The sequence below is a fragment of the Cyrtonyx montezumae genome, unplaced genomic scaffold (assembly GCF_038088225.1).
Source record: "Cyrtonyx montezumae isolate F1298 unplaced genomic scaffold, pur_monq_1.0 scaffold_29, whole genome shotgun sequence".
Taxonomy (NCBI): Eukaryota; Metazoa; Chordata; class Aves; order Galliformes; family Odontophoridae; genus Cyrtonyx; species Cyrtonyx montezumae.
The window spans coordinates 10,551,688-10,566,843 of NW_027072033.1; the positions used below are offsets into that span (position 1 = coordinate 10,551,688).

The window sequence follows — 15,156 nt, forward strand, 5'->3', positions numbered from 1 at the left end:
TCTCACAGTCTTGCTTGCTCCAGACCAACATCTGGCTGAACTAGTTCCTTGTCAGCAGTAAAAGGACAAAGCTTTGTGCAGTGGCACAGGCACAGCTTGGCTTATGACATGCACAAGGCAGGCAGCTACACACTGCAGGCCCAGCAATTCACTGCTGCCCGGATGTGAAGCTGCACAGTAAGGAAGCACATACATATGATATTAATCATCAAAAACCTCTGTGAGTACTTCCACCAGTTCATAGAATGGTTTGGGCTGGAAGGGACCCCAAGGATCATTGAGTTCCAACCCCCTGCTGCCAACCACTAGACCAAGTACTAGAGCAGCCTCTCCAGGGCCCCACCCAACCCAGCCTTGAACACTTCCAGGGATGGGGCATCCACCTCTCTGGACAGCCTGAGCCACTGCCTCACCATGCTCCATGTGAAAAACTCGACTGACACCTAACCTAAATCTCTTCTCCTTTCATTTAAAATCATCCCCACTTGTCCTATCACTATCTACCTATGGTAAAAAGTTGATTTTCCTCGTGTTTATCTATCTCTCTCTTTAAATACTGGAAGGCTGCAGTGAGTTCTCGCAGCCTTCTCTGCTCCATACACAGAACCTGACAGAACCCATCTTCACAGGGGAGATGCACCAGTCCTCTGAGCATCCTCGTGGTCCCCTCTGGACCAACAGCTCCACATCATTCCTGTGCTGGGGGCCCAGATCTGGATGCAGCACTGCAGTTGGATGGGGGAGGGGAGGGGGGGAGGGGGGTCTCATGAGTGCAGAGAAACAATGGTCTTAAAAATGCTTTATTGAACTTGTGTGTCTTGCTGTAAATGTGCAGAAGATGTGGTGGAAAAGACTACAGCTTGAAAAAATTTTGAAAATCCTCAACAATCAATTGAAAAAAAAATCCCTAGTTGGGATAACATTAGGGATAACCAGAAGCTTTAGGTAAAGTTTCCCTTGAAACATTTTCTGTTGCAGAGACTAGAACATTTTTTTTTTTTTTACATCAGCAAAAGTACCCAAAAGAAGCAATAAATAGAAGGTGCTAAAGTTAGCATTAATAATTTGTTTGCAATGTACAGACAATCTGGGGATCCAAACAAGCTCTCCTGATACTAACAGGTCTCTGCAAACTATGAAGCAAACATAAATAACTCAAAATACTACCAAGGCTTTGAATGACTTTTTAAACTAAGACAGTATGATCTGAGTTAACCTTTTTTTTTTTTTTTTAACGCAGTGAATATATGAATCACCTACACCTGAATAAAACATGTTTAACAATTAAAAAAAAAATTAACAACCACAAAAAAACAACTTTAAACAAAAGTGAACATAGTTTGATTTCAGGGCACACAAAAGCCTTTTGCAGTAGCTTCCAGCAGTGGCCTTATTTTGTTGTGTCTCCTACAGATGCACAAAATGAAGTTCAACTCCACACTAACATGTGACCAGCAGGGCAGCCATCATATACAGCAAAATGCCACACCCTGGTCACAATACAATCCCCTGCAGTTTCCATCCTGTGCAGAAACAGCACACAAGATGTAATTCTGTCACATACTGTTCAAAAGCTACTTTGTGGCTACAAACCACTCTAACCTCCTCGTTAGGCAACCTCTGAATAACAGGAAAGCTTTGGGTTTCATAGTTTTACTTCCTTGTATTTGAAGTTTTAAATGACAAAGTCACTAAAACTCATGCACGCTGCAAAAAACATCATGCAGTAGTTAAGGTAAACCATCCAAGCATTTTTTTATTCATTAATATTCATAAATACACACAGCAGCTTCATTAGAGATTTTTCATTTTTTCCTCTTCAGTTTGAATGTGGAGTATTAGGAGAGCCTTTTGCATGTCAAGGTACAGGGCAAAGAGCCTTTCGCTCAGCACTGCAACCTACATTTACCTGCTAGAAGTAAAAATTAGTTAAGTGGAAATGATTATCATATATATCTGTTCTCTCTTTCTTTTTAATGTACACAACGTAACAAGAGTGACAAACCTGAAATAACAATCACCAAAACAAACCCAAGATAGTTGTTGTCCACTTTCATTGGCAAATACAGCACAGAGGACATTGTCTGCAATGTGGGATGTCATCAAAGAGGAGGTGGAGGAGGCTCATTTCCTTTAGTACTCTCTTTTAAATTTAGGTTTTCTAAAGCAACATCTAGAGGCATAATATCTACACAGCCCATAGCACCAAAATCGGCAATTTCCCCCCTCTCATCCTCATCTGAGGACGAACTTTCCTCCTGCATCAAAGTGGACAGTAGAAGCTCTTGAACAAAGAGGCTGCGGTCTGCCCGTTCACTTTCCATTGACTGACGCTCTGCTTCTGACATCTTCGGATCATTCAACCTGTACAGCAGCAGGAAAAGAGAAGAGAGGCAGTTGGTGAAAGCCCACTTCTCTGCTGACACTACCGACACACTCTGGAAGGCACTCAGAAGTCTATCCCCCTCAGGACACCACTGTTGGCCCTTCCAAACACAGCTCTGCAAACCTCTAGCAAACAACCCCTGTGCCCCATCACTGCAACAGCCTTCACCAAAATGAAGCCTACAAATAAAGGGCAATACAAAACTATATACAAGGTCCCATGCTACTCAGAAAAGTCTTTTAAGGAGGGTTGATGGAATTTCCTAATTACCTCTTAGGTGTCAGGTCAACTTCTAGGTTTATGTATGCCACAAAATACATCACTCTATACGTACTACCCATGGATTCCCACCACACAACACAACACTTACAGCCCAAACAAAGCAGAGTACGTTAAGAGATCTGATGAGGGATCTGGCAGGTGTCCCCTGCCTGGAGTCACTCTTGCAGCTAAAACTCAGAACTAAACTTCTTAAGGCTTGCAGAAATATTCACACCTAACCATTCAACACTTAAATACGTTCCTAGGTGCAGAAAAAATACAATGCAGCTGTGAGCCTGTCTCTCCATTCTGCAAACTTTAGAGCACCAAAGGACATTTCTGCAATCAGCTCCCGAAGTTGGCTTTCAAAAAGCAGAGTAATTCCCTTCAGCTCACCTATAAACTGCTGCTCATGGATATTAAATTACTACTAGAAATGTGGATTAAGCAAATTCTAATGAATATTTTATACCTTTAAATATGAACACATAATTGTACGTGAAGACAAATGCAAAACCCCCAAGCACATTTGTTACCATTACAGCATAGAAAGAGAGGTGGGAATTAATGCTCTCCTGGTATTTTGAGTCTACACATACTATCATGTCAGTGTACCACACCTTTAAATATATTTGACAGTGTGCAGATGATTAATTAGAGAAGATTTCTTTCTTTCAAGGCTGCCACATTAATTCAAAGTGTGAAGCAGTTTCCTTTTATGCTTCAGCTTATGTATTACTCATCTACACCACTGCTAACTTCTATCACGAACCTACTTACTCATTGTGAGTACTTAGAACATTTATTCAAGGATACACTCAGTTCTATTTTAAGACTCCACAGGTATCTAAGTGCAAATATATAACAGTTTCTTTGTACTTTGTCTCTAGCAGAACCAAGAAAAAGTGAAATGGCAAGAGATACATACTAAAGTAAAAACAGAACAAGTAACCTTGTAAGAAGAAACTGGGAATTCTGGATAGCCTGATGACTGTTTTCTGTGTTAGATGTGTTGGCTGTGGTTGCAGACTGTGTAATAGTGGTGCTGACATTGATCGTGTTGGTGCGTCTAGTTGCATTGCGTGCAGTCTCCAGTTGCTGTCTCGCTGCTTGTGCATGTTGTCGTTCCAACTGCAGTTGCATCTGCAGCTGCTGTAACTGAGAAGCAGAAGGGCTAGAGGAATTGATCTGTCCTCCTGCAGAACGCCTCACGCCTGATAACTGAGATAAAAGCTCTGCCAGAGAAGAGAAAAGTTTCTGTGATGAAATATCTTAAGCAACATGGAACAGAATGAACAGCCTGAATTCCAGAGCATCAAAACTCATTTTTTTCAATCAATGGAAACAAATTACAAATAATGTAAGAAAGCTCATGAAACTCTTCTAAGAAGTCCAAGAGTTCAATGTTTCAAAGTATAAGGAAAATTAGCAAGCTACAACAGGAGAGCCAATCTATAGAGAATGCCTGGCAAATTATGTCTTCTGCAGCAATTCTATGAAGCTTCCAATCAAAACACAGCAACTCACTTGGAAAATACTTCATTTTGGCTTTTGTTAGCGATTTTATTTTCTTCGCAACAAACATGCCCCCAAAACATAGGTTTTACCATCCTAACATCCCAGAGGGAAGGTTTGATCTGTAAAAGAAATACCATGCAATCACTTCTAATATTTAATAAAAGTTATTTTATTAAGAAAACTTGTTCAATAACTGCCTTGCAAAGCCACTGTCTGCTTCTGCCCAAAGAGTAGGGAAGGCCTAGCAATTAAGAAGTACAACTGTAAGCCTTCCCTTCAGAAGTGGGATGCTTATAGCAAATATCTGCAAAGTATTTTTTGAAATTAAAACCAGAAGTAAACTACTGCTCAGGGTTATCACTGCAGTATCTCTTATGTGCTTCTCTGCTTCAACTGATACAAGGGAAGAGGATACAGGGGGCAATATTCCCTTCACCTCCATGTTACATGGCTATCATTGGTCTATACAACCTGTAATAGTTTTCCTTCCATTGCACTAATAAAAAACAATGTTTTTAATTAAGTCTTTTATTTAAGGAATACAGAAAAATGCAATTGTTTTCTATATAAGAAACTGAGGATGGTCAAGTTCTACTTTCTGTTTCTAAAACAGCACTATTAATTCCACATCTTTAATTCAATTTTAATCACTAGACAGTGTCACAAGGAAAAAAAAATGTGAAAATGCAACAGAATGTCTAAGTTACATTATTTTAAAACAGAAAACTTGTAATCATCTTCTCAGTTCACCATTTCACTGAAAGAGAAAACACATCGAACTATCAGACCAGAAGCAGATCCATTTATTCTCACTTAAAGTTAAGCATAAGTTGACAGTCAACAAATAGCTAGCAGTACTTGGAAGCAGATGACAGCTAGAGATAAAGGCTTAGTAAGAAAAGATGATCCCAGCAAACAAGTGAACAATGAAAGCAAAAACAGTGTTGATCAAAAAAGAAGTTCAGGGGAACACCATTCTCTGCAATATTTAACTTCCCTGTGTACATGGCATTCCACAAGGACTGCCTCATGAGGTTATTAACAAACATCAGCAGACACTTCACATTTATCCCCAAGAATCATCAGATTACAACAAGGGAAGAGTGTACAGAGTGAATATCAGATTCAGTGCATTGGAAGCAATGGTGGAACGCTGGAATATCACAAAGTCTGCAGGAGGTGTGTCCCATGAGTGCTCATACAGGAACAGAAAGAACAACCTACTGAACCGATATGAGGCTGATGGTGTCAGTTCCCTTGAACGTATCATTACCGGTGAGAGATGTCATGCCACCACTGCAGTTCATGGAGTGGTGATGTGAGATCTCCAGTGAAGAAAATGTTCAAAGTGCAGCCCTCAGTGGGTAAAGTGATGCACGCTGTTGTTTGGGATAAGAAAGGGGCAGTCTCTCCAGATTTCCTGGAACCTTGACAAACCATCAGTTCTGACCACTAAATTGTGATGCTGAGTTGAAAGTGATAACATCCAGAGTCAGGCCTGAAAAGAAGACAGCATTTCTTCTCAACACAATAATGCCAGGCCCTACAGCAGTTTGAAGACCACAGAGAACACTACCAATGCTGCCTGGACTGTCTTACCATATCCACTGTATAGCCTGAATTTGGCCCTTTCTGAATTCCATCTGCTAATGCCAATGAAAGACTCTCTGTGTAGGCAACATTTTCCTAGCAACAACATTGTGAAAGCAGCAGTGAAACAGTGGATCATATCCACTGATGTAGACTTTTAAAGAGCACAGCATGCAGCTCTTGTCCATCACTGAAATGCAGAGCTAACAGTGGTGACAATGTTGAAAAAACAGTGTTACGTAGCTGAAATTTTACCTTATTTAAAAGTGTTATTGTACACTTTATCTCTCGTAGTTTCATTAAATGAATGGATGGCATTACTTCCGAAGCGATATGCACTGCTAGAGGTCTTACATTCTAAGATCACAGAATCTTAAATACATCCCTTCTTGCATGAGCTCTAGTTCTTCTCAGCTCCTTCAGTAACCTCACAGAATCTTACAACAACCCAAGATGCAAGAAAGGGATCATAAGGTCCAACTCATCATTGGAAAAAGGAGACTACATGAGATCCCTAACAAGACACAGCATCCTGTACACTCTCTTCTTGAAAACCTCAAATTAATAGAGATTCAGCCACGTGCCTGGGGTACCTGTTCCAGTGACTGATGGCTCCCCCCCCCAATTTTTTTTTGTTTTAATATCATGATGAAATTTCTCTTGGTGCATCTTGTTCCCGATGTCCCTTGCTCTCTCCACATGGCTCCTGAAGAGAAGAGATTCTGTTTACTTTGTAGTTGCCTTGGAATACTGTGATGACGTGTGCCCTGAGGCCTCCCATCTCCAGGGAACAAAGATCTAGCTACTTCAGTCTCATAGCAATTTTTCCAGCACTCTGATTACTTTCAAGGCCCTCCTTCATATCTTCTGTATCCATGTCTTTTTGAAAGGTGGAGAACAGAAACGCACAAGAGTATTCCAGGTGAGGCCAGACAAGTCCTTAGTGAGATGATCACATCTCTATCTCTGCTACCAATGCCCTGTCAGATGCAGTTCAGGATTCAGTTTGCCTTTCTTGCTGCAGTGGTGCCCATGCTGACTCGTTCAGCTCTGTGCCCACAAAGACTCCAGGTCACCTGCATGGGAGCAGCCCTGCTGAGGATGCAAGATGGTACTGGGCTCTTTGGTCATGGTTATGTCATCCTAGATGCAGTACATCGTCCACCTCAACACTCACTCTGGTGTTTCAGCAAACTTGCTGAGCGTGCTCTATCCCATCATGAAGATTATTTATGGACGCTGAATAGCAGTGGTTTCAGTATTGATCCCTGGGTGACCTCACATGCCACGGGATGTAGCCACTGATCACCACACTCTGAGCCATGACCTCATTCAACTTCCCCTCTTTTTCAGGATGCTCTTTCAGGTCACAGAGAGACAGCAGACTACCAGAGCCAGTAGAAGGAAGGCTAAGGGATTACGTTTAAGAGTCACAGCTCCCTTTTTCAGGTATAATGGTTAATTAAACTGGAAGGCTATCTCTGAAGAAGTCATAATCTTGAAGTAGAAAGTTTCAGTTTACACATTTATGCCTACCCAGCATCTGAAGGTAGGTTATGGCCATTCTGATATTTCCTGGACACAGGCATGGTCAAAAGATCACAGTATAAAAATGTTTAGATTTCCAATGAGGGGAAGAACTGTATCTGTTATTGTAAATCATCTTTATCTATTTTTTCTTTCCTGTAAAATATGCTTTATTTTCAAATTAAGCATACAGTGAACGTTATTCCAAAAAAACCTAGACACATCTTGATTTTCTGGTTTTAAAAGTCGGACACTCTTCCTCTCCTCAGAGTATTTATAAACTTGACCAAAATATGCCACAAATGCTTTTAACAGTGTATTTACGTAAGAATTTACAAGTACATCTGAAAAAGAACAGCTAAGACATTAGCAAGTCTGCCATTCATAAAGCCTGAATGCAATCTGAATGTGTTTGCAATGTTTGATAATAATATTAATGTAATCTCATCTTCAGAGTATACAGCTTGTACTAAAACAGATATAAAATGAATCCATGAATACCTTTGTATTCACAACAAGAATAATTTATACTATAGTAGTCAACAGAAGCTGGACACAACCACAGTTAACAAAATAAACAGCACCTGTGAATAATAAGCTTTGGGAATACAGCTAGCACTCTCTACCACGGCAGTGACTTCAGCTTCAGAAGACCACAGGCCAGAAAACTGTTCATCAACACACAGCCATCAGCCACACCTGGCACCTATCTTGAATGCAGTTTTAAAACAATAAAAAGCAAAGCAACCATTATCACATTCGATCTTGCTCCCTTTGCGTAAGGAGGATAAAATCCACAGATACAGCTCTTACCAGCTATAGGATCCATGGCTTCTCTATTGCTTGGAGAATATGAACTCTGAGAAGATGAAAGCCCACCAGGGGAGCTGCTAGTAAAGTGCATGTTCGATCTACGTGCACGAGGGCCCCCCAAACCCCGACTTGGGTGAAACATTCGACGTACATGCCGAACACCACTGGATTCATCATAATAAACAAGTTAAGGAAACAGAACTACTTGGCACTGATCATTAAATGACTAGAATTGTTGCTGCGTAAAATATTCTTGTGTACACTGTTCTTAAATGAAAGCTTCAACTTCTAGAGGATAGTTGAGATGCACTGTAGCTATCATGCAAGCTGGAAATAAAGATGTGCATTTAAGACAATCAGTGATGTGTACAGTGAACTCACATTCTTCAGTTTTTGTTTCTTTTTTTTCCTAGAGTCAAAGTTTTCCACCAAGTAATCTGATAACTTACCACAACTTTTGCCAAACTTACAAGACATGAGTTTTATTTATTCTATCTTCCTCATTCTTACATTAAACACTAAAAATAAGGATCTTATTGTAATTCCTACCAGAAGTAGATGGCAATTACTGCATTCCTTTCAATTTCTATACTTTATAGGCAAGAAACTTGATCCCAGAATACTTGAGACCTTAAAATTCTGCATGTTCCTGGAACAGACAGCACTTTTATCACACCCCTTCCCTTTACCCTTCCTTTCTTAACCAAACAAATGCCACAAATTCTATTAATGACTTCTGTCATTTCCTCATTTCCCCTTGTCATCTCATGCTTAAGCTTCAAATCATATTTTCATAGGCTCTCAAATTATGACAATAAATTATTTAATGAATATTTTTGTCAGAAAGTTAACACACATTCTTCCAAAACAGCCCACTTAAGACCTCCTTTTATTTTGAAAATCACTAGTGCAATTAACTAGTTGAAAAAGAAATAAGGTACTTCGGATTTTACTGTTATTAAGATTTTAGCTTAGATCCTTTTTGTCCAGTTACCACACTCAGCAGTGGCTCCTCCTGACTGCTGACGTCCTACTTCTATCCACAAAACTGACCGCTCTTCTGCAGCTTTGCAGTGTTCTTTGCCTTATTCATTATTCCTTTACAGAAGCAATAAACATTCAAAACTGATTTACACTGATCCAACTAATGTGTAGTAATTAACACACAAATTTAGTCTGTCCTGACTCTCTAAGCCATAATAAATACTAACAAGCTGAAACGTAATCAAAACCAACCGTAAATAAAATGCAGCCATCTCCATAAAACCCTTGTCCACATTCAGTTTTCTTATTATTTTTTTCCCTTAAAATATTTTGAACAAAAATGATGTTGCCAGAGTAGTAAATAAAACAGTCTTTGTCTATTTGTTTAATGAGATGGCACAGAGAAAATTCAGATAGAACATTTTCTGTAGGTGTTGTACATAAACTGCAGTTGATTTAATAAAAAGAATAATCATTTAAATATAGAAAATTATCCCTTTCAGAAGGACAAAAAGCAAGTTTCCATGTTTCAGTCATGAAATATTAACCTGCATAATCTGCTGCTCAGATAAGTGAAAACCCCTTGTTTCCCATGTTATCTGAATGTTTTCCTAGCTGTTACAGAAATGTCAGTATGTAGTACTACTGAAGTATTTATAGTGATTGAAGCAGGCACACAAATTTATAATCATCTGTCAGAAAACAGCTAAGCTCGAACCATCCTCAGATCACTGTCCTTGTGCCACAAATTGTTACTACCCACCGGATACATGAAAAAGGCTTCAAAACTAATGACAAGTCAGGATAAATCACAGTGTCTACTGAAAACACTCTGGTATAAAAGTTCCCTAAATGTTTTTGCTGCTTTGCTGCTAGGCTAAACAGCACTGTCAAACACACAAACAGTTCATTCATTATTTGAATATAGCTTTTAAAACTAGAAAAATAACCTTTAACTTTGGCATACAGTTTTCCAGCAACTCAAGCTGCAGGAAAACAAGAGGTATAGTTCTTTGAATACCAAAATGAAAACAAGCAGTCATGACTACTTGAAGTCATGACTACATCTCAGGAAAGGATATTAAATCTCTAGGAGCTCTGTGTTCCAGTGTGAGATGAGCTGCAAAGTCATCTGTGACGTGATTAGGATCCCCTCCAGGTAATGCTGCACATATGGGACAAATCTGAAATGAAAAAGAGGAAAAAGAATACAGGTTTTATACATTGTTATGTCACTATTAAAAAAAAAGAAAAAAGAATTTTCAAGATGTTAATTTCCATTTTTTGTTATTTTAGTAATACTACAGAAATCAGGTCTAGAATTTTCAGATCTAATTTACAGTGTTTTATAAATTAGTTTTTGTATACTAATGCTGTCTCAGACAGTAGAGTGCTTGCAAAGCCTACTATATGCCTGCTTTTCAATCATCCTGGCAGAGGAACTGCAGGAAGCAGAATGAAACTACATGAGCATTTGCTCAAGTACCCAAATGAGATTACCAATCCAGGGAGAACATAACTACCAGGTTTGCGAAAGAGAGACTGATCTCCATAACCCTGCACCAAAGGTTTTCAGGAGAAGATACTGCTTTCCTCTCTTAGTTAATAGATGTTCCAGCTTAAAAACAGACATGAGCAGTACCATTAAACTTCTCACAAGTGTAACCTCTGAATGACGCCACAAACAACTTGAAATACATCTCCCATTTTTAGTTCCAGTAGTTTTGAACTGACCTCATAGTTTAACAGATTTCAGTATCTTCAGTCCAGAAATTTTTCTGCACAACACTAAATGCTTAGATTAGCAGCATTTTGATGGTTAAATACACTACTATCCATAAATTTCTCACTCTTCTCCTATTGCCAACAGTCATCTTGCATTTATGATACAATTCTGCCTGCAACAAAATCCAGGTTTCTGGCGGTCCTCATGCCTATACTCAACTTATTGACTATGGATGTCAAGACACTGTGCACCTTATGGATACTAATATATAGGTTGCTCCAAAAAGTAATGCACAATAACACTTTTAAATAAGGTAAAATTTCAGCTACGTAACACTGTTTTTTCAACATTGTCACCACTGTTAGCTCTGCATTTCAGTGGTGGACAAGAGCTGCATGCTGTGCTCTTTAAAAGTCTTCATCAGTGGATATGATCCACTGTTTCACTGCTGCTTTCACAATGTTGTTGCTAGGAAAATGTTGCCTACACAGAGAGTCTTTCATTGGCATTAGCAGATGGAATTCAGAAAGGGCCAAATTCAGGCTATACAGTGGATATGGTAGGACAGTCCAGCCAGCATTGGTAGTGTTCTCTGTGGTCTTCAAACTGCTGTAGAGCCTGGCATTATTGTGTTGAGAAGAAATGCTGTCTTCTTTTCAGGCCTGACTCTGGATGTTTTCACTTTCAACTCAGCATCACAATTTAGTGGTCAGAACTGATGGTTTGTCAAGGTTCCAGGAAATCTGGAGAGACTGCCCCTTTCTTATCCCAAACAACAGCGTGCATCACTTTACCCACTGAGGGCTGCACTTTGAACATTTTCTTCACTGGAGATCTCACATCACCACTCCATGAACTGCAGTGGTGGCATGACATCTCTCACCGGTAATGATACGTTCAAGGGAACTGACACCGTCAGCCTCGTATCGGTTCAGTAGGTTGTTCTTTCTGTTCCTGTATGAGCACTCATGGGACACACCTCCTGCAGACTTTGTGATATTCCAGCGTTCCACCTTTGCTTCCAATGCACTGAATCTGATATTCACTCTGTACACTCTTCCCTTGTTGTAATCTGATGATTCTTGGGGATGAGCTGGTTGACCCACTCTTAATTTTGTGGTGTGATGGCTGTGCGCAAACACTGCTGAAATGCACCACCGTGCCTCACTGCCCATACCACTTTGTCCTCCATAAACATTTATCAAGTATCAATGAATGCCAGTGGGTGCCAGTTTTTTCACATGGAGGAATTCAATGACACACCTTTTTGCTTCATCCACACTTCCATGTCACACACCAGTCTGTCAGCGTGCCCCTCTGTTGCCATCTGCCACACAGCAGCAACATTTAACAGGATATTCGTGGGAAGGTTCAACCTCTGTCATACCACCATCTGCCCTCTGATGCTGTGGATCATCATAAATTGAGAGGCACTACTTTTGGAGCAGCCCTTGTATGTTACACACATCTACTTGTATGGAGGTGAAGATGATGTCTTAAACATGTTCACTGTGAATTCTCAGCTGCTTTTGACAGTACCCTACCTCTTCAATGACATTTTAATTGATCAGTCTTAAGCAGAAACTTAGGCTTCTTTTTAAAGTGTTCTTACTACATCTTTCCCCCTTTTTTCCATGTTATCTATTTTTCTTCACAGAACGATTTCCCAGCTTTTCCAGCAGTACAGATTCTATACAAGCAAGACACACTGTGGCACCATGACATTATTACAAAACATGATGGAGGAAAAAACCACCAGTACTGAAGTGAGTCTGCTTAAAGAGTAACCCATTTCAGATGTTAGAAAATAGCTTAAGAGAAGTTTAAGACAGACTACAATTTCAAGTTGCAAAAAATAAAAAAAAACCCTATAACACAGAAAGGTATTCAACCTCTCCTATAACTTTAAATCCTAAAAGCCCTTTGTGAGGGCTTTTAGCAGGACAAAGGCTAACAATTCTGCTTTTACAGATTAAATTTTGTACTATCCATAGCTCTTTTACCTGCCACAAAAGTACAATTTCAGAACAAATTCACCATAATTTATACACTTTTAAGGTTACAAATAAGCTGCTTAACCTTCAAGCGAGAACACAGTTCAAATCAAACAAACACCATTGTCAAGGTACTCTTTCTTTTTTTTCAAGCTACCTTTAATTAGAACCCCAACATGGAAAGGCCAACATAATCATGAAAATAGAATTAAAGAAGAAACACAAATTTATTTGCAAGTTCATGAAGCCTTCATCTCATTACAACACATTTCCCTGAAAACAGGCTCCTTAGAAAAACATTAGATAACTAGAAGTTCTGGAGAACAATCCTAAAGAAGTTCAATTTCAAATAAAGTTCAAATAAATATTCAAATAAAGTTCAAGAACTTTCTCACTAGGAAAATATACCAAGCATTGTTATACACAAACAAAAATTAGTTAAGCATTAGCTTTAGCTAACACCCGTGTTACTACAAAGATAGAAGCATCATTGATTAAGCGTGACACAGTTGAAAACTGTTGTTAATAGATCCTGTGAAGTTTTCAGAGCAGAAAAATACAGTAAATATAAAATAATCCTGAGATAATGTGTTTAAAACTGCATTCTGAATGTATCTGGATATCTTTTTTTTATGATTTAAAAAAGAAGTCATGACTGTAAGGTCCTGTAAAAATTAGGATTTAGTCCTCATATCTGCTAGGTTCTAGAAATGTTTTACTATTCCCATCTCTCTACATGTAAGGCATAAAACTAGACTATACAGAAATCCTGTCACTAAATGTAAAACATTGAAATTTTCAAGAGGGAAGCAGAAGACAATCTGAAAGGTTTCATTACTGCAATAAAAGCTCTAGTCAGTTTTATCAATATATTTATAACTTAGACCTTACAACCCCAAAGCTCATGGTCTGAGATTAGTTACTGCCTTGCCAAATGTGACAAATCTGATGAAGACAGACATAAAGCAGAAAATCTGTCTTCATTCTAAAATGACATTCAAACATGACATTCACTATCGTGTCTAAAATCTGAGTTTGTTTACAATACTAGCAGACTTGTAGTTGAATGCTGCATCATATTTAGTACATCAGACTGAACTGAAACCCAGCACCAACACTTTATTACTCTGATACCCTTTTGCTTTGTCAATTGCCCTATAAAACTTATATTTATCCTTAGACTGGTGAAAAACATATAGGTAATTGCTGAGATTTTAGTTTTCACCAATAAACCCAATTCTTTTTTTAGCATGCAACCTTAGAGACCTTAGTCAATCTGAACCTTTCAACTTCTCCCACAGATACCAGTATAATTTTTTTATTCAAGTACCCACCGTTTAAATACCCTTAGAAATAACATTGTCAGACTCATCCTGTTCACAAGTACCTAATATTGCTATAATTACCATTGACAAACACTTGAGAAAAATTGCCCTCTCATCTGCAACAGTCCAAATACAAAAATGGTAAAATTCAACTTTCTAATAGTTCTCACTGTACTTTTCTCCCTTCATGCCAACCCTCTCAGTGGACCAGAATTCTTTGACTTATTTTTTTTTTAGAAAGATAGGTGAAGAGTGGCCACAAACAAATTAATAAACAGTCCATCCCTGGAGTGTTGCCTAAAAGATTACAGGTAGAGTCCACCCTTCAACAGCAAGACCTACTGCAAAGACTAAAAAATTAGTCCTGTTGTCTTTTTCACTATCAAGCACTTCAGCAGTCTTATGTTTGTTTGCACACTAAACATTCAGAATCAATACTTGGCACAAGTATATGCAATCACATTAAAGAAATGAAATGTTGCCTTTTATTAGTATTTGAATCAGGATACAAATTTTGTTTTTCACACACTGACAAAAAAAATCAAAGGTTCATTTTAACACATACAACTTTTTCAGAAATCAGTAGGGTGTTCAGGCTGATAAATTTAGGCTTTAGATACTGAACTCTAGAAGCAGCAACTGCAGACAAGGACATGCCAAATTAAAAAACCTAGAATCTGAATACCGCATTATGAAAATACCACTGACATCAAGTGGTGCATATCAGAACTGCAACACTAAGCCATGAAAGGAAAGTTATCCTAATGTGAATCATCAATTGATGGTATGTATCAAAAATGGAGGTTAAAGAAAAAAAGTAGGTTATTAAAATTTCAAGTGCATCACTAAGGCAATTTATAATCCTGCAGTGCCACTGATGGAAGTAAACTGTTCCACTTATCTTTTCAAGATAGATTAGAGCTTCAAAACTACCAAGTTACCTCCCCTAGCACTCAAGATCCTTAACAAGCTTGAAAGAAGGGTTTATTTTCTTCAAAATAGTTCCTTGGAAAGGAAACAAATAACCAGAAG

The 15,156-nt window shown here is 38.7% G+C and overlaps 1 protein-coding gene across 4 annotated transcripts in view; it reads right to left on the bottom strand.

Moving 5' to 3' along the window:
- Positions 1–1,730: 1,730 nt before the first annotated feature.
- Positions 1,731–15,156, bottom strand: part of LOC136051331 (E3 ubiquitin-protein ligase KCMF1) — a 54,711-nt gene continuing 41,285 nt past the window's right edge. For 3 of the 4 annotated variants that reach the window (XM_065740728.1, XM_065740731.1, XM_065740730.1), the window contains exons 4-7: positions 10,162–10,263; positions 8,096–8,273; positions 3,600–3,882; positions 1,731–2,364 (exon numbers count right to left, since the gene is read on the bottom strand). In XM_065740728.1, coding sequence (XP_065596800.1) covers positions 2,103–2,364; positions 3,600–3,882; positions 8,096–8,273; positions 10,162–10,263 — 825 coding nt within the window. In that variant the 3' untranslated portion in view covers positions 1,731–2,102. Of the gene's footprint in view, positions 2,365–3,599; positions 3,883–8,095; positions 8,282–10,161; positions 10,264–15,156 lie in introns of all 4 variants that reach the window. The other variant, XM_065740729.1, reaches the window with a different exon arrangement.